Raw genomic sequence first — 22,395 nt, 5'->3', positions numbered from 1 at the left:
ACAATAGATTTTTGGACAGAGAAATAATGTATATATTCCTGCCTATTGTATCTGTCAGTGTCACTGAGGAAAGGTAAAGGTGTGCAACAACCTGATCACAGCTGGTGAGATGAACTCTCTCAATAAAGTCACTACTTTCTCCTATTCTGATCTCTTTCAATAGAAGAAAGAACAGGAAGTTCACTCTTCCCAACCTACTTTCTGCATTTTTCTTCAGTGGAAATATTCTCACTCTTGTCCTTATCCCTCACCCCTGAGGACACTAAATTGAATTTTTCTTTCTTCGTCCTGAAGAGGATTTTCTTCCCTCTTACAGAATAAAAATGTCTGCTTTTGCTCTACTAATATTCTTCCTAGTCCATATAAGAAATCGGGATATCTGAACCACAAATGACAGTTCAAGGTAAGATGCAGTCTTATATGAATAAAAATTTCTATTCTTACCTCAAGAGTGAACACAAAGGTTCATTTGGCCTGCATTATCTGACTGCATAAAAAGAAGCAGGAGTCCACATCTGTCTAAATAAAAATTATAAAGAATAATACTTAATAAAATTATATAAGCCCATTCCTCTTTTGTAAATAGAACTCAGCCATGTGACTCCCATTTGTGCCATCAAAATTACAGGGTAAGCTATTGATATAGCATGCTGAAGTGATAAAAAACCACCTCAATGCTTTTTAATACTTTTTATGCACCTTAGGCATACATTTTTAAAGGAGAAATCTGACATATCTTCTGAAAAAAAATGGGCTTAGATACAGCTGTGCGCTTTCCTGAATAAAGGGAAATCCCCTGGAAACTTCTAAAATATTTTTTTAATTCAGGAAATTGTATACTTCCTACTCTGTTGATTGCATTTTTATTCAACCTAATGCATTTATTTCTATAGTGACTAACACGACCCTTACATTTCTAAAAGTAGCTTTCTAAAAATAAATGGCTATTTGAGAATAAAAGCCAAAACCGAGTTCATTAGCAGATGTAGGTTTGTGTCTCCTTCCCACTTTGACAGAATGACTGAAGTGAGTTCTAAATCTAGTAGATTAAGTTTCTTTAATGTGCTCTATTTGCTGCGTGATAATAGTGTGAGTGGAAACAAGGAATATGGTTACGTGGCAGAATATAAAGCTAAGAAAATATCCTCAAGAAGTTAGCTGCACGTAAGAGCGTGGACAGAGCACGGATCTGTCACATCTTTCCTGAGTTGATTCTGTAGTCAGGTATATTCAGATTTTTTAGAGGTGGTACACTTCCAATTAGAGCCCAATTCTCTTGTGGTTTTTACTCATTGATGCAGCAACTGCACCAGAGAACAGTGACTTTATCTACAGACATTTGAAAGTAAAGTCAAAATAAGGAGATTTTTTTTTCCAGTTCCACCAGTTACTGAAAAGCCTGACAACACGGATATTGTGCAAAAGAGGAACATGGATACTATGAATTCAGAGACAGGGAGTTTTATTGTCCCTCCCTGTTGTGTATTAACCATCTAGGCAGTTAAGCAGCATACAGCCGCTTGCTCACTTCCAATCCCCAGAGGGATGGGGAAGGGAATAAAAAAAGGAAAAGAAAAAAAATCACATAGGTCAAGATACACATAGTTCAATAAATGAAGGAAAGAGGTGGAAAAAAAATATACAAAGATGATCACTCACCACCTCACATGAGTGGTAACATCACTTACTGCCTGTCTCTGAGCAACAGGTACTTTCCAAAAAATGTCCCTCTCCTCACTCTTTATTGCTGACCATCACACTATATGGTATGGTGTATCTCTTTAGCCAGTTTGGATCAGCTGTCTTATGTCCCTTTGCAACCTCTTGCCTACTCCCAACTTGAACAAGGTGGGGCAGAGTTGGAAGAACAGGAAACCTTTACACTGTACTTCTTAGAAGTAGTCAAAACACTGTCATATAATCAACACTGATTTAGTCACAAATCTAAAACGTAGCACTATACACTATAGATTGCTGTGAAGAATGACTCCATCCTAAGCAGACCTAGCATGCACTATTACCTGCTAAGTTTTATAATAATAATAATAATGGCCCATCTTCGCGAACGAAGATTTGGGGAAAGGTCTTTTTACCTTTCCAGCCTGCGCAATGGATTTTTTAGGTGAGACACAGCCTGGGCCCCGGCAGATGAACCTTAGGATTAAAGGGCTAAGTTTTAGATAACTCAATAAATTACAGTGACTTCCAGAGTGGTGCATTCCAAAGATTGGCATCTTAATGTAGACAAGACAAATTAATCCTGATATGTCCACACATTAAAAAAAAAAGGACAATAGATCAATGAACTTGGATTTAACTAATGTGCTTTTAGACTGAAGATTAGCTCACATCAATCCTGTACTGAGAAGTTAGAGTGGTGAGGGGCATATTACTAGCTGTCAAGGTCTACTGCTCTCTTGTACAACACTTATGACTTTACAGATTCAAGGAGCATTCTTTGACATGGGTCTCACTTGCTTCAGTTCCTATATTACATATTCAAAGTTAGACTTCATAAAACAGGTCAGTGCCTCTGTAAAGGATATGCATCCTCAGAAAGAAGAGAAAATCTCCTTCAAAGCAGAACTTTTTTCATTAGTTCACTAGACTTGTGTTGGGTCTGTGAATTTTGCATAGTACCCTCAAGAGAAAGTATTTGAATGCTCTGGTTATTTGCAATCTGGCAAAATATCAAACTTGAATGACTACTGCAAGCTTTACTCTTTGGGTGTTTTTCCACGTTGCCTGATATAATCCATTTTATCTGGATTTTGTGGAACAGTAGTAGCATTTAATGTATAATTAGGTTAGGCACAGGCACGCATTATCATGAATAGGTTTAGGCGTAGTCAGCATGCACAAACTCATTTGTGTTTAACAGGATACTAATGTTAAATATTAATGCATTATTCATAGACAAAAGGAAAGAAAATGGTTTTACCCAGCAATTTCAATATTTCGTGTTTTCTTATTCATATTTATTGAGAAAGACTAAGAATAGTAATTTTGTAACACCAAAAAAACCCCCATATGTAAACTATCCTGTTTTGATTATTGATTACTGAACACTCAGAGATTATTTCTACTTCTTTTCCTTTCCTTTAAAAAGCTTATGACATATTAGCATGTCTGCATTTTTGTGTGCTACTAGTAAACTTTTAAATTATTGTCAGATTAATTGAAAGTTAACAGTTCATCTGGAACTGTGAACATTTCAGTTGTAATTTTAAAAAAGAACATCATAAGTAAATTGAAAACTCATACAGCATCTGTATGTGTATTTCTATAATCTCCAGCCTTGCAACAGAAGACCAAGCAATTTTGCTTTCAAAAAGGTGTGGTACAGAAGATAAAAATATCCCATTATTTAAAAAGCATTACACAATTCTTATACCTTTGGATTGCACTGGCTATTGGTACTGAGGTGATTTTTTTTAAGAGTTTTATGAGAGCTAGGCAGTCAGATGCTCTCAGGTATAAAAGCCAGGAAATCTGACTATTCTTTTTTTGGAATATTTGTAACTATAATTTGAGGCTGACTACTTAGATGTGCATTTGGCGACTAATTGGCAGACTGTAACATATCATTTAAAAAAAATAAGTAAATCATAAATATCATATATAAACTTGCAAGTATTTTTTTAAATGAAATTTTATTGAAATATACCTTAAATGATATTGGCTGGAAGTTCAAAGTAATCAGAATTAAAAGTCCCAAGAAGTCAAGGGAAATTTTGTTGGTTTTGTGCTGGATTTTCTCTTCTACATGGAAAAAAGACACTTTATTCCATTCAGCTTCAAAAAAGTTTCAGATGCCTATGTGATAGTGGAGAGGATCACCTCAGTCTAAACCTACAGTAATTAAGGGCAATGGACAATAATGCTTCTGGGCTTGCAAAAATTACTAATAAAAGGAGTACAAATCGATTAATAGAGAGTTTTTTACGCTCTTAGCATGCTGTGCAATGCCAAACCATGACTCAATTTTCTTTGTGTGTGTTCTTGTGCCATTGGCAAACAAAGTACATTTTAAAAAATATGCAACTGATTCATTGTAACTGAAGATGGCACGTACTCAGGTGACTTTTGTTCTCTACAGACCAGTTACCTACAGGCATTTTTTTAATTGATGTTCAAGTATTACCAAATTCAGGAGGAGAGGCAAGGAGAATCTACCTGTTCCGATAGGTTGATTCAGATCAAAGAACCTTTGTCACTCCAACACCAAAATTTACCAACAAGATGCATTATCTCAGAATAGGATAGGAGACTTTAACTTTGATATTAAACTCTCCCTATATTATGCAGAACTGGGAGTTCTCTGTCAATAGTAAAAAAAAAAGAAACTCAGAGAAGATTCAAGACCTATTGCACAGATACTGAAGAAGGAAATAATGCAAATTACAAAAATGTTTACACATTTACAATGAGCTGATTAGCACAATAAAACAGGATTATTAAAGAAGAAGTATGCAAGAGAAAATACTTTGGTTTCATCTGTTTCCATTGCATATTTTATTAAACTAATAAGAATCCACTATTTTGCTAGACTCATGATGTTAAGTATAGTAGGATAAAATGCTTTTTTCACTAAAGCAGATCATTTAAAGGACCACATGACTTTTTAACGTGAAAAATGAAATATAAAGAACATTAACTTCAATATGCCTTTCTTTGAAATAATTTCTTTCCGGGAATGTGATTTTTGCATGATGGTAATTACCAATACATACAATGCTATATATATATGTAGAAGAAGACCCAGTGAACTACAGGTCGATCAGTCTCAATCTTACGCTCAACAAATCATGGAGTAGATCCTCATGGAATCTATGCTAAGGCACGTGGAAAAGGAAGAGGTGATTGGTTATAGCCAACATGGTTTTACTAAGGGGAAATTATACCTGAAAATTTTGGTGGCCTTCTGTGATGCGGTTACAGCATTGTTGAATGAGGGAAGAGCAATGACATCGGCTTGATGTCTAAGTGGAGACCAGTGTTGAGCGGTGTCCCTCAGGGGTCAGTATTGGGACCAATCCTGTTTAACATCTTTGTTGGTGTCATGGACTACACTCATTAGTGTACTGTCAGCAAGTTTGCCAATGACACCAAGTTTTGTGACATGGTCAACACACTGGAGGGAAGGGATTCCTTCTAGCAGGACCTTGACAGGCTTGAGAGGTGGACCAATGCAAACTTCATAAAGTTTAACAAGTTCCTGCATATGGGTCAGGGCAATCCAAAACAAAAATACAGACTGGACGGCGAATGTATTGAGAGCAACCCTGAGGAGAAGGATTTGGAGCATTTCATACAGCTCTGGGGCTCCCATCATAATAACATGGACTTGTTGGAGTGAGTCTAGAGGAGAGCCACATAGATGATTACGGGGCTGGAGCACCTCTCCTATAATGACAGGTTGAGAGACTTGGAACTGTTCAGCATGAAGAGAAGGTTTGAGGAGACCCCCTAGCAGCTTTCCAATGCCTGAAGGGGGCCTACAAGAAATCTGGAGAGGGAATTTTTACAAGAGCATGTAGTGATAGGACAAGGGGCAATGGCTTTAAACTAAAGGCGGGTAGGTTTAGATTAGATGTTAGGAAGAATTTCTTTACTGTGAGGGTGGTGAGGCACTGGTACAATTCACCTAGGGAAGTTGTGAATACCCCATCCCTGGCAGTGTTCAATGCCAGGTTGGACAGGGCTTTGATCAACCCGGTCTAGTGGAAGGTGCCCCTACTCATGGCAGGGGGATTGGAACTAGATGATCTTTAAAGTCCTTTCCAACATAAACCATTCTATGATTCCATGATTTTATAATTTGTATACTTGCATATTAGGCATGCATATATGGGTCTAAGTTAATGTACTTAGAAACTGCATTAGGGTAATAGAAATTTGTTCCTTTAACTTGATTGTTTTCTTATAAATTGAAGATATTTTTCAGAGATTTTTCAGAGAATTGTCTCTCAATAAGGTTCATATAAAAATGAAACTAAATTCTTGAAGAATAGCCCCTAAGCCTGCATCTGACTTTTAGAGGGGAATCCTGACCTGCACTGACAGTTGCAATGTGTTCATGACTGCAAAAAGCCACAAAAACAGTGTATTCAGAGCAGAATTAAGACCTATCACAGTACATAAAAAGGGACAATAATTCTGTGAGGAAAATAAGTGTTCTGTATCTGAATTAAATAATATCGTAGTCACTGGTAGCTTCTATAATTATAGCTATGTCACATTATGGGGTTTTTTTTTGTTTGTTTTATACGTGTGTATGTGCATGTGCCATGTCCTCTGATCCTACTTAGTTAAGTCTTAGCCTTGGTGACTGTTCTTCTATATGCAATTTTCATGTATACTATATATATGAGTTTTAAGTGCTACTTAGTTGTTCCCTGAAAACATTTCCTTTCAGTATGGTATCTTAAGCTTTCAGACCAGTACCTATTCAGAGTTCAAAGGGTTCATGTTGCCAGAAATATAGATGAAGAGTTGTTGATAAGGACTAGCAGCTCCTTGCAGGCAAGGGAGGACTTATTACTTGGTTCCTACATCTTGTGTTGAATCAATGGCTCCTCACGTGCATTCTGAGAAGTGATGGCGAGTTGTGAATGATGGGGAAGGAGGCCTTTTCTTTCCACTGAAATAGAAGATGAAAATTATTATTTCTCTTGATATTCTTAACATTGAAATTACAAATAAATGAGTAGACCACCATGAAAATTCACATTTGGAAGACTAATCTGTAAATTGTAAGCCAAATTTCCACATTGCAAATTAATAGCATTTTTATGGAGAACACTCTTCATAGTAATCTAGATGTAGTATTAGTGAGTCTTGACTGAAAGAGTATGAGAGACCTTTACACTGCTTCTTATGGGTGTCCCTGTAGTGTTCAGAATTTTCCTGAACAGAGGGGATGTATTGCTCAGAAAAAAACAATAGATTCAGTGAGAGTCTGCAGGGACATTTTATGGCCATATCAAACTTTACAAATTACATAATCCAGGATCAGATGTTTCCTCTCAGATTTATACAGGTAAAGAAACCTGCACAGCTTACCATATAACACAGAATTCAATAAAACATGGTACCCAATATTAGAACATTCTTTTTTAAGGTTTTAATACAAGATTTACATGCTTAAGAAAATTGAAATTTCTCAACACCTTGTATTGACAAGAAAAACTCACTGAACGAGAAATCTGCACTATATATATATAGTTATATGAGTATGGTCTCATTTCTGGTCTATGGAGATGCAGTCCTTTTTGAAAGGGTAAAGAGGAATGACATAGAAGCTCAAGGCCTTTTTTGGAAGTAACTAACTCTGACAGTTTCAGATTTTATTTCTAAAGCTTCACAAAATTTAAAATTGTCAGAGTAATTGATAAAGGCAAATATTTGAAGTGCAAGATGCAAACTCTCCGTCAGTTCAACACTGTCCATGACATGCATGTCCATTCTTTATAATAATCTGCTTAATGATTCATAAAATTGTGGTAGAAAGACAATCATTAGCCATATTTTAATAAACCTGGTAAATATGAAGGTTTTGGAAAGAGAAATATTGATAAATATTCTCATTGATTTTTAATTCTGTACGGTTAGGTTAGGAAATGCTGTTCTATTTTTAGAAGTTGATTTCTGGAAATATTTTTGTGATCAGGTTTTATTCTTGTGGATGTCACCTGAAAAGAAAAGAATGATGTTGTTTTCACTTCTGGTGTGAATGCCTCTATATACAGATATTCTCCATCTCAAACAGCCAACCACAAGTGAAGTGTAAAGACTTGTAAAATATCCTGTAAAAATTAGAAATAATATGACTTAAAATTCATAAATTCAAAATTAACAAAGAACATAATTACTTATTTAGCTGGTCACAGATAGCTGAGAACCTCTGAGCCTTAAAATGTCTGCAAGTCTAGATAGAGTGGCAAGGTTCATTAAAAATAGTGTTTCATATTTTTTTTATTATTTTACTATATTTCATATTTTATCTTTGCAATATTAGGTACTGAGGAACTCATTCTAATAAGATGTATGTGCATATGCCTATATATAAATATTTATGTCTATGTGTGTGGATATAAGTATAGGACAAGATCTTGATAGCCTTCATCAAATGGAACAGAACATTACAATACCCCTTCAAAAGACAATAAGGCCATCTAGAGAGCTATCTGTACAAAAACAGTAATGGGAATCTGACTGGTTGGAGGCTGTAGTAAACAATCTGTCAAGTAATCTAAGACAGAACAAGAACAAAGCAGAAATGGTATGTTCTAGAGGGTAACTACACCAGAGCACCAGACCTATTGTTGCTCACCTGAAGGTTTTGTGGCTCTGTGACAGTGGGATGAACAAGCAAGAAGCATTTGCAGCTTATAAAACCACCCCTTGCAGTGCAAGAGGGATAAAGAAAATTTTCCTTGCATAGAATAAACATTTTCATGTCGCCCTACTGTATCTGCTAATTTCTTGTTTATGAGCACAAAGAAAATAATACTTCCAGCATGATACATGCCTTTAAAAATGTCCTCCCCCAAACCAGACCTTTTTTTATCAAAGCAATGTTTCATGCAAATGCAATACAATCTCACATGGACTGATACCAACACACTGTACCAACATCTGTAAAACAGACTATTACAATCAACCCAGTCTTCTTCCTACAGAACAAGATGGACAGTATTAAAAAGGACTGATGGTAGTTGCTGTGCAAGCATAAGCACTAATATTCCACAATTTGTTTTTATTCTTTTTGAGAAATAAAGTATGTAAAACTGTAGATACTCACCCCTATCCCAGTCACATTGAGCGGACTGGATTGAGAGCTTTACTATCTCATTTATATACTTGAATAATTCTGCACTTCAATGTGATAGACGTATTTTCCAGAGGACAGGGTTTCCCTTGTGGTGTGTTTTGTGGATTGTATTTGGGTTGGAATGCTTTAAGGTTTCTAAGGCAAGCATTTGCAGATACAAATCAAATGCAAGATCTACCGAAGAGAACAAACAGCAAAAGCTGTAGTGGATGTATGTTGCTTTGCAAAATCAGTCATTAACAGTCTTTAAGGAATCTAGAAGATATTTAGTTGAATTTTAGTTTCCGAGCTTCACTTAGATAAGGGAAAAAGGAGGTGAGAGAAACTGCAGGAGGAGGAGGAGCTGATCTGTCTCAAGGTGGAGCTGTATCTTGTATTAAATGACATTGGCAGATTAAAGCTCTCTGGTGGGGAAGGGCTTAAAGGCTGAGTCAAAAGCCAAGAAGTCTCTTTATTTACGCCTACCTCCCAGCCCCTGGCAATCTGACTAATAACAAACTGAGCTAACAGGAAAGACTAGAAAGAACAGAGAGAACACAGGAGCAGCTTGCATTTAAAAATCTGACAAACAAAGTGATCAAGTCAAGCTCTGCTGAGCATCTTGTTTATTTACTGCATCCAAATGCTTGCAAACAGTTAACTATATGCAGAAAAGTCAGCCTAGCTGTGAAGTATGCTGTGAATTTTAATTGAGGAAAAAGGACAACTGCTTACAGGATGGTCTGATGTGCATGGCTGCCTAGAAGATTTTTTCAGTTGAATGCTTTGTACTTTGTCTTCTGAACAAGGATTTTAACTTACTGTAGTATTACTAGAGCTTGCAGCAAAGTGAAACTTGGAAGAAAGTGTGCATTTTTCACTGGGAAAATTTACATTGCATTGAAGCAGCCGCTCCAACTGTGCATTGCTGAGTGTTTCAGGGAGTGTTACTGCTGTACAGGTAAGAAAGATTCCAGTTTACTTAATTAGCTTAGCACATGAGAATTTAATTTCTCAGTGCAAGTTGAATTTATTTTTCTTCATGACTTTGTATAACTTTTATATTAAAGCATGGCAATTTGTATGGTATTTTAAACAGTTTGCCAGGCACGTTTATTCAAACTGCTAACTGTGGAGAATGTGTGTATTAAGGAAACGCTGTTTTCGAATCCCTTGAGGGAAGAGAAATGGGTGTTTGTTTTTATTTCCTCAAGTGCAAGAGTGGTCTTAAATGCATCATCTGACTGTGATTCCCTTCAGAATTTAATAAACAATCCTGAAGGCTTTCATAAATTACCAATTCTTAGCTTGAGGCTTTGAAAATCTTCAGCATACATTTTTTAAATAGCTGAGTTAAAACAAACTAACAAATAAAACCCAACAAATGAAACAAACTATTTCAATGTTGTAAAAACACATAAATTATTACTTATCAAGCATGTGATGTCTTTGCTGTAAGGTGACTACTTCTGAAAGTATTCAACTTTGCCTCATAGAAAAGACTATGACATTTTTTAGTCTTCTAGAATTCCTACAGACCTTAGTTACAGTATGCAGTCAGCAGTGACTTAGATGAAAGCAGATAAAATGAAAAAAAGCTTATGTTACCATGTAGAACTTTCTGAAAAACTTCACCACGTAGAATAAAAAAAGGTCAGCTTTGTCAAGAATTCTAAATTAAATTTTATTTTATTCTGAATTCTTTCAGTTAAATGCTAATCATCTATTATTTGAAAGGAGTTTTTATTTTACAATAGTAGCCCACTGAGAACTTCATTACATATTTCTGAGTGTTCAGAAAAAGAAAAAAAGCTGGGAAAGAGGAAAAAAGAATACAACCTTCCTATTAATTTTTATTGTGTGTATATGTGTGTGTGAGAGTTCTGGCTGCTCACAAAAGTATGACGATGATTAAAATGCGAATGTTTTCCAATTGGTTACAAATGTTGTTACTTTCATCTCTGAGAGGAGGGCTTTCATTTTTATAACCTAATTTCTCAAAATGCACTACAATGCAACATGCCTTTCAGGTTATTATTTTTTTCTTTTGATTTAATTTTGCTCAGGGACTTTATAAGTGCAGTTTGAATTTGATGCAGGTTGACGCTGGAATTTCTGATGAGAAAAGTACAGAAATAAAGTTGAATTAGTTATACATTTGGTTTGAAGCTGGCATCTGTGTCTAGAGCTTATGTTTTTTACCGTGGGTCACTGGGAAGGGTAGTGATACATGTAAAGCAAAAATAAATCTCTAGCATAATATGATCCTGGAATTATTCTGCATACTTCAAAATAACATCTTGACATGTTGTGTCTTATCCAATACTTCTTAGGAAAAGAGACTTAAAGGCATATATATTAAACATAGGCAACCAGATTATTTTTAGGGACACTTTCTCACACTATGAATTGCACTTGCAACTTCTAAACTCATGCTTCTACTCTCACTTATCAGGAGCTACTAATGGAGAAAAACATAATTCACTGTGCATACATTAGCTGTTGTTCCTTCTGTATGTGTGTATGTAATACTCATGCCACAGCATTTAAATGCCTGCATGTGTAAATCTTTGCAATCTGTTCTCAGGGAAGCCTTGAGAAATGTTGTCTCCAGTAATCAAGGTATATGATAATTAAAATATGGATTGATGAGATGCCAAATCATGTGGCCACACTAAAAGAATATTCAGGCATGTAACTGAATTGATCCTCGTAAAAAGTTCTGATCTTTCAGAAATTAACACAACTGGTTGTGTAGTGATATTCTGTACTCAGTGTTTCAATAGCTTAGCTGGAAAGATCAACTTACATTTATTAGATGGATTACTTAAGAATCCTGCTTAGATAGATTCCTTGAGAATCCTCAAATAAATATCACAGCCCATAAAAGTTACTGATTTATAAATCATCCATTCCCTTTTAAGATTTTTTAATTTTTTTTTTAATTTTTAGGATATGTGTAAATATTTAATTAAAGATTATAAACAGTGATTTCACTCTACGTCATATATCAAGAGTTACTATTGTTCTTGCTAATTGGCAGCCTTGACAGAAAGAAACAGAGAATCTTTTAATGGAGTGTAGCACAAGTTAGTTCAAACCAATTATAAGTGATTGCTTTAAACATCTAAATTTCATTTGTGACTCCATAGTTGTATTGTAATGATGCATTTACCAGGTATTGCAAAGTTCAAGATCAGCTTGAAAGGTAATAATCATATTACATATCATATGGGTGACACTGGTGATAATTTTTAATTTTAAAGCACAGTCAGTTCCATATACATTTCAGAACTTTTGTGATAATTGATGTTTATAATAATCAGAAGGAGTCTAATATTAATTTCAAAACAAATTTGTCCTTGCTTACTTGTTTCTTCTGACATGTACTACATTGCCAGTTCTCTCTTCTTTTTTCTTTAATTGTGTATACAATTTTTTTTATGTGTATATTATATGCAAACGTTACGTGACTATGTGTTGTGGTCCCTCTTTCACTAAATATTTGCAAACAACAATATATGCATTAAAATTTAAGTAAAGAAAAATGATTATTTTTTCTACTTCCTTTTGAGTTTGTGGGTACAAGGACTGCAGAGGAAATGCATTTTGATTTCCATACATAATGCAGAACCAAAGGAAATTCCCTGTATCCTGACTGAATGGGTTTGTGTTCACAACACATTGTTGAACCAAACTAAATCTTATTTCTTCTCATCAGCAGCTGGATAACATTAAGTTAAGCTTAGCAAGGTACTCTTAAAATTTGCAGTGCTTTGGTGACCCAAAGCAATGATCCAAAATATTATATTAGTTTCTATATAAGTTTCTTGGAACAGTAACTTATTACTGCTGTCCACTGAAGGTCTGTATAGTATATAAATAAGAGAACACACTCCTGATTATCTCCTCTTATGACTGTTTATCGATTCAGTACATTAAACTAAATATATATTCTTATATTAGAAAATAATTCAATTGCTTTGCATAACATAATATTGTTTACAAGATGGGGTACCTCAATGACAAGCATTAGGAATACTTTTTCTCTCTCTTGCCCCAGGGAAAAAAACCCACAACCCAAACCTTGTGAAATCATGACTCTATTACTTTTCCTTTTTTTTTTTCTTTTTATGTTTTTTATTAGAATCTGCTGGACAAGATGAAGCTTTGGATTTTTATTCTATATTCAGTTGTGGTTGCATCTGATCCTTTCCAGTCACAGTCTTCTTTTTCTTCAGCCAGAGGATCTTGTCAGAGTCTGTGTTCCTGTGAAGAAAAGGATGATACCATTATTATAAACTGTGATGAAAGAGGCATCAAGACGGTATCAGAAATAAATGTCCCACCATCACGGCCTTTCCATCTTAATCTGTTAAACAATGGCCTGAGTATGTTACACATGAATGATTTTGCTGGCCTTGTTAATGCTATCTCTCTACATCTTGGTTTTAACAATATTGCAGATATTGAGCCTGGGGCTTTCAATGGTCTCAGCCTTCTTAAACAACTTCATATCAATCACAATTCTTTAGAAACACTTAAAGAAGATACATTTAATGGATTGGAAAATTTGGAGTTTCTTCAAGCAGACAACAATTTCATCACAGTGATTGAAGCAAGTGCCTTTAGCAAGCTCAACAGGCTTAAAGTGCTTATTTTGAATGACAATGCCATTGAGTCTCTTCCTCCAAACATATTTCGTTTTGTGCCATTGACCCATTTAGATCTGCGTGGAAACCAGTTACAGACACTGCCCTATGTTGGCCTTTTGGAACACATTGGTAGAATACTAGACCTTCAGCTGGAAGACAATAAATGGGTCTGTAACTGTGATTTGTTGCAGCTGAAGATATGGCTAGAAAACATGCCTCCTCAGTCAATAATAGGTGATATTGTATGCAATAGTCCTTCAGTTATTAAAGGCAGCATCTTAAGCCGGTTGAAAAAAGAATCACTTTGTCCCACTCATCCTGTCAATGAACTGGAAGATCCTTCAGGGTCACTGCCCCTGGTTGTAACCACCTCTATCAGTGATAGTCACCTATCGACTAAGGTGATTCCTCTTCTGAAAGCTCCTACTAAAGAACCAAGTTTAGTGCTTCACACTTCAAAGCCTACTTCGTTTCCAGGAATCTCTTGCCCTGTCCCCTGTCACTGCACCAGCCATATGCTCTCAGGAGTTCTTATGCACTGCCAGGAGCGAAATATTGAAAGTCTGTCTGATTTAGGACCCCCTCCTTCAAATCCTAAAAAGCTTATTCTAGCTGGAAACATTATTCAGACATTACTGAAATCAGATCTGGTGGACTATACCAGCCTGGAAATGCTTCACCTGGGGAATAATCGCATTGAAATCCTTGAGGAAGGTTCCTTTATGAATCTGACTAGACTACAGAAATTATATCTCAATGGCAATCATCTTACAAAGTTAAGCCAGAATCTTTTTCTTGGTCTTCAGCACCTTGAGTACTTGTACCTTGAATATAATGCCATCAAAGAAGTTTTGCCAGGGACATTTAATGCAATGCCAAAACTGAAAGTCCTGTACTTAAATAACAACCTTCTGCAGGCTTTGCCACCCCATATCTTTTCAGGTATTCCCCTTACTAGATTAAATCTGAAAACAAACCAATTTGCTCATTTGCCTGTGAGCAATGTCTTGGATGAGCTGGATATGCTGGTGCAAATTGAACTTGAAGACAACCCTTGGGACTGTACCTGTGATTCAGTTGGGCTGCAAAAATGGATACAAAAACTGAGTAAGAATACCATGATGGGTGATATTTTTTGTAAATCTCCAGGGCATCTAGCAAAAAAGGAATTAAAATCCCTAAACAGTGAAGTCTTGTGTCCAGGTTTAATAAACAACCCTGCCCTACCAACTCATGCTAGTTTTGTAGTTGTGACAACTTCTTCTCCTACTGCCAACACTGCAGATACCATCCTGCGGTCCCTTACAGATGCTGTCCCACTTTCTGTTCTAATATTAGGACTGCTCATTGTGTTTATAACTATTGTATTTTGCGCAGCAGGAATAGTTGTTCTTGTTCTGCATCGGCGACGAAGGTGCAAAAAGAAACAGGTGGATGAGCAAATGAGGGACAGTAGCCCGGTTCACCTGCAATACAGCATGTACGGGCATAAGACAACACACCACACAACAGAGCGCCCAGCTGCAACTCTCTATGAGCAACGTATGGTTACCCCCATGGTTCAGGTCTACCGCAGCCCATCCTTCAGCCCCAAGCATACTGAGCAACAACAGGAGGAGGGAAGTGAGAAGGAAGCTAATGATTCCAAATATCTTCGCCGAAGTCTCCTGGAAAGAGAGAACAGTTCGCCGCTTACAGGTCCAAATGTCAAATATAAGGCTACAGATCAATCTGCTGAATTTCTGTCTTTTCAGGATGCTAGCTGCTTGTATAGAAACATTCTTGAAAAAGAGAGAGAACTCCAGCAACTAGGGATCACAGAGTACCTAAGAAAAAACATTGTCCAGCTCCAGCCTGACATGGAAGTTCATTATCCTGGAGCACATGAAGAGCTGAAGCTAATGGAGACGCTCATGTACTCCAGGCCAAGAAAGGTTTTTCTAGAACAAACTAAAAATGAGTATTTTGAACTCAAGGCTAACTTACATGCTGAGCCTGACTACCTGGAAGTCCTGGAGCAACAAACATGAAGTGATAATATTTTGGGCTGGGGCCGAATTTCTGTAATTCTATTTTAAGTTGGAACCATTGTAAATAAAAGTGCCTTATAATATGTCAACAGTCAGAACTTAAGCACAGCAGTAATCCTAGCAAAGAAAAACTCAGGGATCACTGTGGGAAGCCATGGGATTGTGCGCAGGAAATATGTGTCACCTCAAATTAAACGTGAATTTTGTGTGATTGAACTGTGGGAGGAAGATTGCTTATTGCAATATTCCTTATAACTTTGAAAAGGTGTGTATGGCATTCCATTCTGTACCCAATCTATGGAAAAATATTCATTACCTTTACTCTTTCTTTTTTTACCCCACATTTAATTAGATTCCTTAAAAAAACCCAAAAAACCCCAATACTTGTGTTTGTATTTATATGGCTAGAGTATATTTGTTAGGTTAGTACATGCACTGCATACACGACCACTGTCTACAACTACACCTAAAATACCCTTACAATAAATATGACAGGAGTTGAAATGTTTTCATACTAAATGTCAATTAAAAAGAAAAAAAGATAAAATATTTTTGTGTGTGCACCCAGAGCCTGCAAATATTTAAGTATTTTACACAAAACTTCATCATGTGCATTCTGTATCATATGTGGAAGGAAAAATATGTAATTATGTTTATCCAACGTCTTCAACGAAGAAAAAGCAAGCCTTTTGCTACTTTCTCTATCTGATAGCTTTACTTAAGTTTGGACAATCTTTTCTTGATCTGCTGCTATAAAATATTGTGCATCACTGGTGTTTCAACTCATAATCCTGGGCAATTTGAAAGGCTACTGAGAATCAGCTGTAAATATGTTACTGTGTTTAATAAGTTTGATTTTTTATATATATACACACATGTATATAAATAACTTCTGTGCTGGTTTAAATATTCTTGGAGAAAATGAGTTTGCTGTGTCTAGGAACTTCCAAGTGCAAATACAGGTCCTTTCCTACCCTACCCAAAAGCAACACTCAGACAGAATAACTGCAACAATACACACACATGAGGAAGAATAATAATATTTAGTTATTTGTACAAAAATATATTTTCTGAAATTAGAAGAAAATAAAGTGTTGTGGGGAAAATAAGTTAAAAAAACATAGAACACTGCAGGTTTATTTTTGCAATGAATTCTTGCTAGATTTATATTTACTATTTATTCTGTATAATTTTGTATTTTTTTTTTCCTCCAACTCACAAGAAAAGAAAAAGCTTATTCCTGGAGGCTTTTCAAGCTTATCAAGGAACTTTTCCCTGTTAATGAAAAGGAAATAAAGATTTTTTAAAATGTCTTTTTCTTAAAGGTCACTTTTTATAGAAGGCAGCAACTTCTGCATGCACAAGTTTAAAACTATTTGGGAATTAAACACAATGCTTCTCACTCTTGACATGTGGACAGAAGCATCTTATCCTGAGTGCAGTAAGGCCATTCAATCTCTGTGCATGACTGACATGATGCCAAAAGAAAATTTCTGACCTGCATTTATCTTCCTCTAAGCAAATCTTTTGTAAACTGACTATGCATGATTCTTTTTTCTAATTCTCAATTGTAAAGTGAAAGATCAGCTTTATTACTACATGTCTGCATATTATGCTAAATTTAGCATTGAAGTCTTTACTCAAAGTAAAAAGATATATTCTTTAGTTCATATTACTGTTCATGTCTTACCTATTTGTATATACAAAAGTGAGTTCTTCATATTCTTTGTACATAAGTTTCTGACAGACAAATTTCTTACACTATAAATGGAAGTCAGATTCTCATTTTTTTTTCAAATTTGCAAGAGATAACAACTTTTATGGTGCTATACTAATTTCTGCAACTTGAAGATCTGACCACATGTTGTCTCTGTTAACAAATCAACTTTCTTATTATTTTTGAGGTATCCTCTGTTTGTTATGGAGGTCAAACTTGTTGGTTTACAAAAATCAAAATTTCAGTTATTAGAGAATAAGTATTGTTTCATCTTTCTATATATGAGAATAAGTTATTCAGAAAGCCTGTCTATTTTGCAGGATTAGGAAGAGTAAATGTGGTGACCACATATTTGTTTCATTGTTATCTTTATTCTGGACAAGTAGAGACAATGCTAAGTATTACTTGTGCAGCTAAGTATTACTTGTGGGTGAGACAAGGGAAAATGCATCTACAATAACTTTGCATTAACTTAGTTATCTAGTGTTATTTTAGATGTACTTGAATTTTCAAGACATGAATGGGTTTCACAGACCTGCCATAGAACCTATGGAAACCCGTTTCTGGATCTGGAGGAGCAGCTGGAGCCCAGGTGGGATGGCTTAGAGCATCAAAATGACACTAGATGTCTCTAGTTAAGTAAATTACTCTCACAGAGGAAAAAAATTCAAGTAAATTTATTCTTTTGAATAATTAGGATGGAATGAAAAATTGAATTAATTCAATGGTAGTAATGCTAGAAAGCCTTGAATACTGAATCAGACCCCTTAAATTGTACTTTTTCAAATTCTCAGAGAGCTCAAATTAGTGTAGAGGAAAAAAATCAGAATAAAAATATAAATGCTACTTGATAAAGAGTTTATTTTTTCAGTGTCTTTCATTTCAGTAGTTATTTCCAAACAAAAAATGGGTGCAAAAATAACACCCTGCAATTGGCAAGATGCAGGGAAATGATGATTCAAGCCCTCAGGCTTAGATTTAAGAGAAATAGCTTCAGACTAAAGACAATTGCCACATGCACAGATGTCACTTTGCTTAGCTGCTAACAGTTACTTGGCAGAATGTTGAGGACAACTGTGTGGCAAAACATTCTTCTTTGTTGCAGTCTCAAAGCATCAGAAAGAAGAGTGAGCTAAATTAATGTCAAAGCAAGTCAGTAACACAACTGTATCAGAGCATTGCTCAGCAGGATTAAAGAGACCTTTACCGTTTAGCTTTCCTTCAGCAGGGAATTTCATGCCTTTCATCACATAAGGGCAACTGTGCTCTGTGGCAGTCTGTAACACCACAAGCGGTTTGGCAGTATCCAGGAATCACTAGAATGTGGCTCTCTGTCCACTTTCCTACCATCAGTCCCAACAGGACTGCCATGTAATGAGAGTTTGTATAATGAGGAGAGAGGAATCTGCCTATAGCCTTACATTCATACAGTGCTTTTTCTAGCTTTGAGGAAACTTTATATTGCAATAACAAAAAAGGACAAAATTTTGACCTTATATGATTATACTTCAGCAGAAGAAAATCAGTATCTGCTGATAAAAATAAAATTATGATATAAGAAAGGCAACACATAAGAAAGAGGGATGCAATATCTCTTTCTGAAAGTTCCTTGGAACTTTTTCATTATAACAATTGGAAATGTGTCTGTAATATTACTAATTTTTGCAGAAAGTTGGGAAGGGTATTCAGAACTTTCCTTGTTAAAACTATTCTCATATTTTATTTTATTTTTTTCCCAGTGACAGGCACAGTTAAGTGGTTTGATATATTTTACTTAGATAGAATAATGGAGGTTGGAAGGCAAAGCATGTTTGACAGTCTGCAACAAAGTGGATCCATTTCTCTCCTGTCAACATGATAGCTTAATTGAGTGTGAGAACAGTGCTTCGTCAAGCACACTGCTGTAGGTGGCAGCTATGTTATTGTTGCTAGGGCACCTCGAGGTAACCAACACTACCATTTTTCGCCTCACATTTCAGTGAAGAAAATATATTAAGTAACACTAGAGACCTGTTTCCTAAATAAATGTATTAAAACAATTTATTGTGCTTCCTTATTTTAAGCTGCTCTCATCAAATTCATAGAAGACAAATGCATTTCTCCTTCTTTTTCTTCCCACTACAGGTAATTTTCACACAGAGTTTTAGTACTAATACTTGATTATATTGCCTGCAAGTGATGCCTCTCCAAGCTTCTGAACAGAAATAAATCCCAACACCACACCCCAAAATCCCTATCCAGCAAAACCTCTAAATTCGCACATAAATTAGGGTATTTGTCTATTCAGAAATGGCCTAATATTTTTACATATACTTATCTATTAGAGTGACAGATCAACCTTTCTGTAATTATATTCTAGTTCTTATTGGCAGTAATGTGTCAAACCTAGCAGATTCGAAACCAAAACCTTTTAACACACAGTCATTGTTTCTCTGATTGCAATTTGAGGATCAGGTTTTGCCTCCCTTTGCATGACCAAAATGTTCCTTGTTTGACCCCAAATAGAAGATGTATGCCACGTTCCACTTACCTACACAGAGATTACTAGTTTTATACTATGCTAAAGTGAAACAAATAAGTTTGACCAGGATGGGAAACCATCTTAAAAAGTTCAATTTCTGGTGTGTTAATAAAAAAGGTTATTTACCACAAATAAGACATTATTTCACAGGATAAAGTAATAGTGGCAAGGGGAAAATGGAGACAGGATTTCAAAATCGTCATCAGAAGGGATTCTGGATTATCATTCTGAGGATGCCATTGTCTACAGCAATATACTTTATCAGTTGCACCAAAAGTCTGCAAGTTTCATGTAGATATACTGAAATCATCATGAGATAAAAAACCCCAACCAAACACTCGCCTAAATTCAAAAGATCAGTTGAGAAATTTTGGTAGGACTGACACGTTTGTCTTCTCCTGTGCTCCCTAACACAGAACACCTGCATTTCCATTAATGAACTTCAGGCTCAGCTGTAGACAGCCCTCTGACATTATAATCTACTGTTGCAATTGAAATTACTCCTTGGAGAAGTTTTGCAGTGTGTATATTGCCTTCAGCGATCAGTTCCTCTGAGACTTGATGATTGGTGCACCCTCTGGGATGCGAGACAGGAAAGATGATCTTGTATTATAAGTCAAAAGATTGTCCCTTTTTTGATTTTCTGAAGCTTATGTAATTGTTGTTTGAGGAGCTAATGTTTCTGTTCCTTGAAACACAAGTGAACTGTAGCTGGAACCAATATGGGGAAGATAATTGCCATATTGAGAAGATAAAGCATGGTGTTTTCTTTCTTGCACATCTCCTAAGAGTCAGCTTTGGTTTTTTGACACAACAGAACAAATTCTAAAGAGCCACAGTCTAATGGAAAGCAGCTAACCTTGAGGAATAAAATAAAAGGCCAGATGCTGTTCAGCTCTATGAAAGCAGGATGTGATGAAGAATTTTTTGTTATTTATTCAGCTTCATCAAGATGGAGTGCAAGTACATATGCACAGCACATTTCATAAAATATTTACCAAAGTTTCATGTTCTAAGACATTAACTTCAAAACATTCACAGTATGTTTCATGTATTAGTACTGGTAAGACTACTTTTCCTAGATTATTACTTTTAGTTTGTGCTTTGGAATTGTTGAGTACAGAAAAGAAGTGGAAATATTTCAAGGACAAATGTTATTTATTGTAACTTTGGCTGTTTGTTTTTGTAGAACATTTCATCCAGACTATTTCATTTTCAGATAATTTTTTTAACAAGTTAAGAATTTTAAAAATTCTTCCAGTTTTTATTTTAAAAATCTTCCAGTGATTATTTGCTAAATAAACTACAGAAGCGTACATAATTAATTTTTCAAATAGAAAGAAGTCTGAAACGTTTTATATATGAAGAAATCCTATGGAATGCTAGCATAAACTTACATTTTAAAATAAACTATGACATTAATTTTATAAGTTCAAAAAGTTACTACTATTTTTAGTTTCAAATTAAGAGGCATCTCAGCATTTTTGTATTTTTCAAAATCCTAAGCCAACACAACACTTCCATGATGACATGTATTTGGGTAAGTACATATTAAATGGTTCCATTCTAAGACTTATCAACAAAAATTATACTTTCAAATATAATCTGCTACTTCCTCTCAGTTTTCCCTGCTCAAACTGTGTATTGTGAAAAAAAAACCAAAACCAAACCAAAAAAAAGCATATTTCTTGGCCAAGGAGACCAAACAAGATGAATTCTTTGGTATCTTCGTTATAAACCCTGTTTGGGGAGTAGAATATTATGGATTCCCATCCCTGTGGCATAGGATGTTCATACAGTTCATATGACATGTAAAACAGAAAGGTTTGGCCTAACTAGTAGTCTATGCAATCATGTTCTTTTTAAGTGGAAGGTTGTTGCCACTGCACTTTTAAAAAGAGCTTGTGTGTCAAATATCCTTTGAATATATCTGCTAGATCAGACCCCAGAGATATCTGAAATTTTTATGAAACTTAATAAGATGCAAGGTTACAGGCTGCTGATTCTGGGCTAGTTTATAGGAATCCAGACACCCTGGATTTTTGGGCTGGAGGACAGAAAGAAACCCCTGTCATATTTTACAGAGGAAAGGTTCTTGAGCAACAGTTAAGGACAGATTGTTTCTTTCATTCAGTGTTCCACAGCAATGTATCATATGGCTTAAGGCTGAATGTAAAACATTACTAAATCAAAAATGTAGATTTTTAGATGCCACTGTTCACAAAAGGTAAGTATTTCCATGAGTTAATAAAGAAATGAAGATTAAGATCTGGAGATTTTAACTGCCTCATGTTACACAGGTGTGTGTAAGTAATATATTATTTCCGGAGAGATGGATGGGAGGTGGCATTCCTGTCTATGGACCACTCATGTATTCAGATTTCCTGAAGGGAAATGTTGTGCTGAGGATAACTATCTTCATGCTGTCATACATGATATTATGAGGGCTGAATCATGTTCTATAGATTCTAAAGTAATTGTTTATTATAGGTTCTAAGTACTGAAATGTCACCTGAAGTTGGACTTCTTGCAGGCTCAGATTCCATGACTCTTTATTCATTAAAAAAGACTACAGAATATACAGAAGCTTTATTATTTTTCTATATGAAAGCAATCTTGTAAAGGAAAAAATGGCCCCTGATTTTTTGATTAATGTC

The 22,395-nt window shown here is 35.5% G+C and overlaps 1 protein-coding gene and 1 long non-coding RNA gene across 2 annotated transcripts; both read left to right on the top strand.

Moving 5' to 3' along the window:
• The first annotated feature begins 4,847 nt into the window (after positions 1 to 4,847).
• LOC113963485 lies at positions 4,848 to 20,943 on the top strand. Its single transcript, XR_003532835.1, has 3 exons — positions 4,848 to 4,859; positions 9,096 to 9,105; positions 20,867 to 20,943. It is a non-coding gene; the product is annotated as an uncharacterized LOC113963485 (long non-coding RNA).
• On the top strand, positions 9,244 to 15,867 carry SLITRK6 (SLIT and NTRK like family member 6). The gene is made up of 2 exons (XM_027674621.1): positions 9,244 to 9,776; positions 12,963 to 15,867. Exon 2 carries the CDS (start codon positions 12,978 to 12,980, stop codon positions 15,498 to 15,500), a length of 2,523 nt encoding a protein of 840 aa, XP_027530422.1. The 5' UTR covers positions 9,244 to 9,776; positions 12,963 to 12,977; the 3' UTR covers positions 15,501 to 15,867.
• Positions 20,944 to 22,395: the final 1,452 nt, after the last annotated feature.

Source organism: Neopelma chrysocephalum, unplaced genomic scaffold (genome assembly GCF_003984885.1).
Source record: "Neopelma chrysocephalum unplaced genomic scaffold, ASM398488v2 Primary Assembly neopelma1_25, whole genome shotgun sequence".
NCBI classification, from domain to species: Eukaryota; Metazoa; Chordata; class Aves; order Passeriformes; family Pipridae; genus Neopelma; species Neopelma chrysocephalum.
Note: the sequence above shows the minus strand (reverse complement) of the source record. Positions and strands in the feature narration are given on the sequence as shown.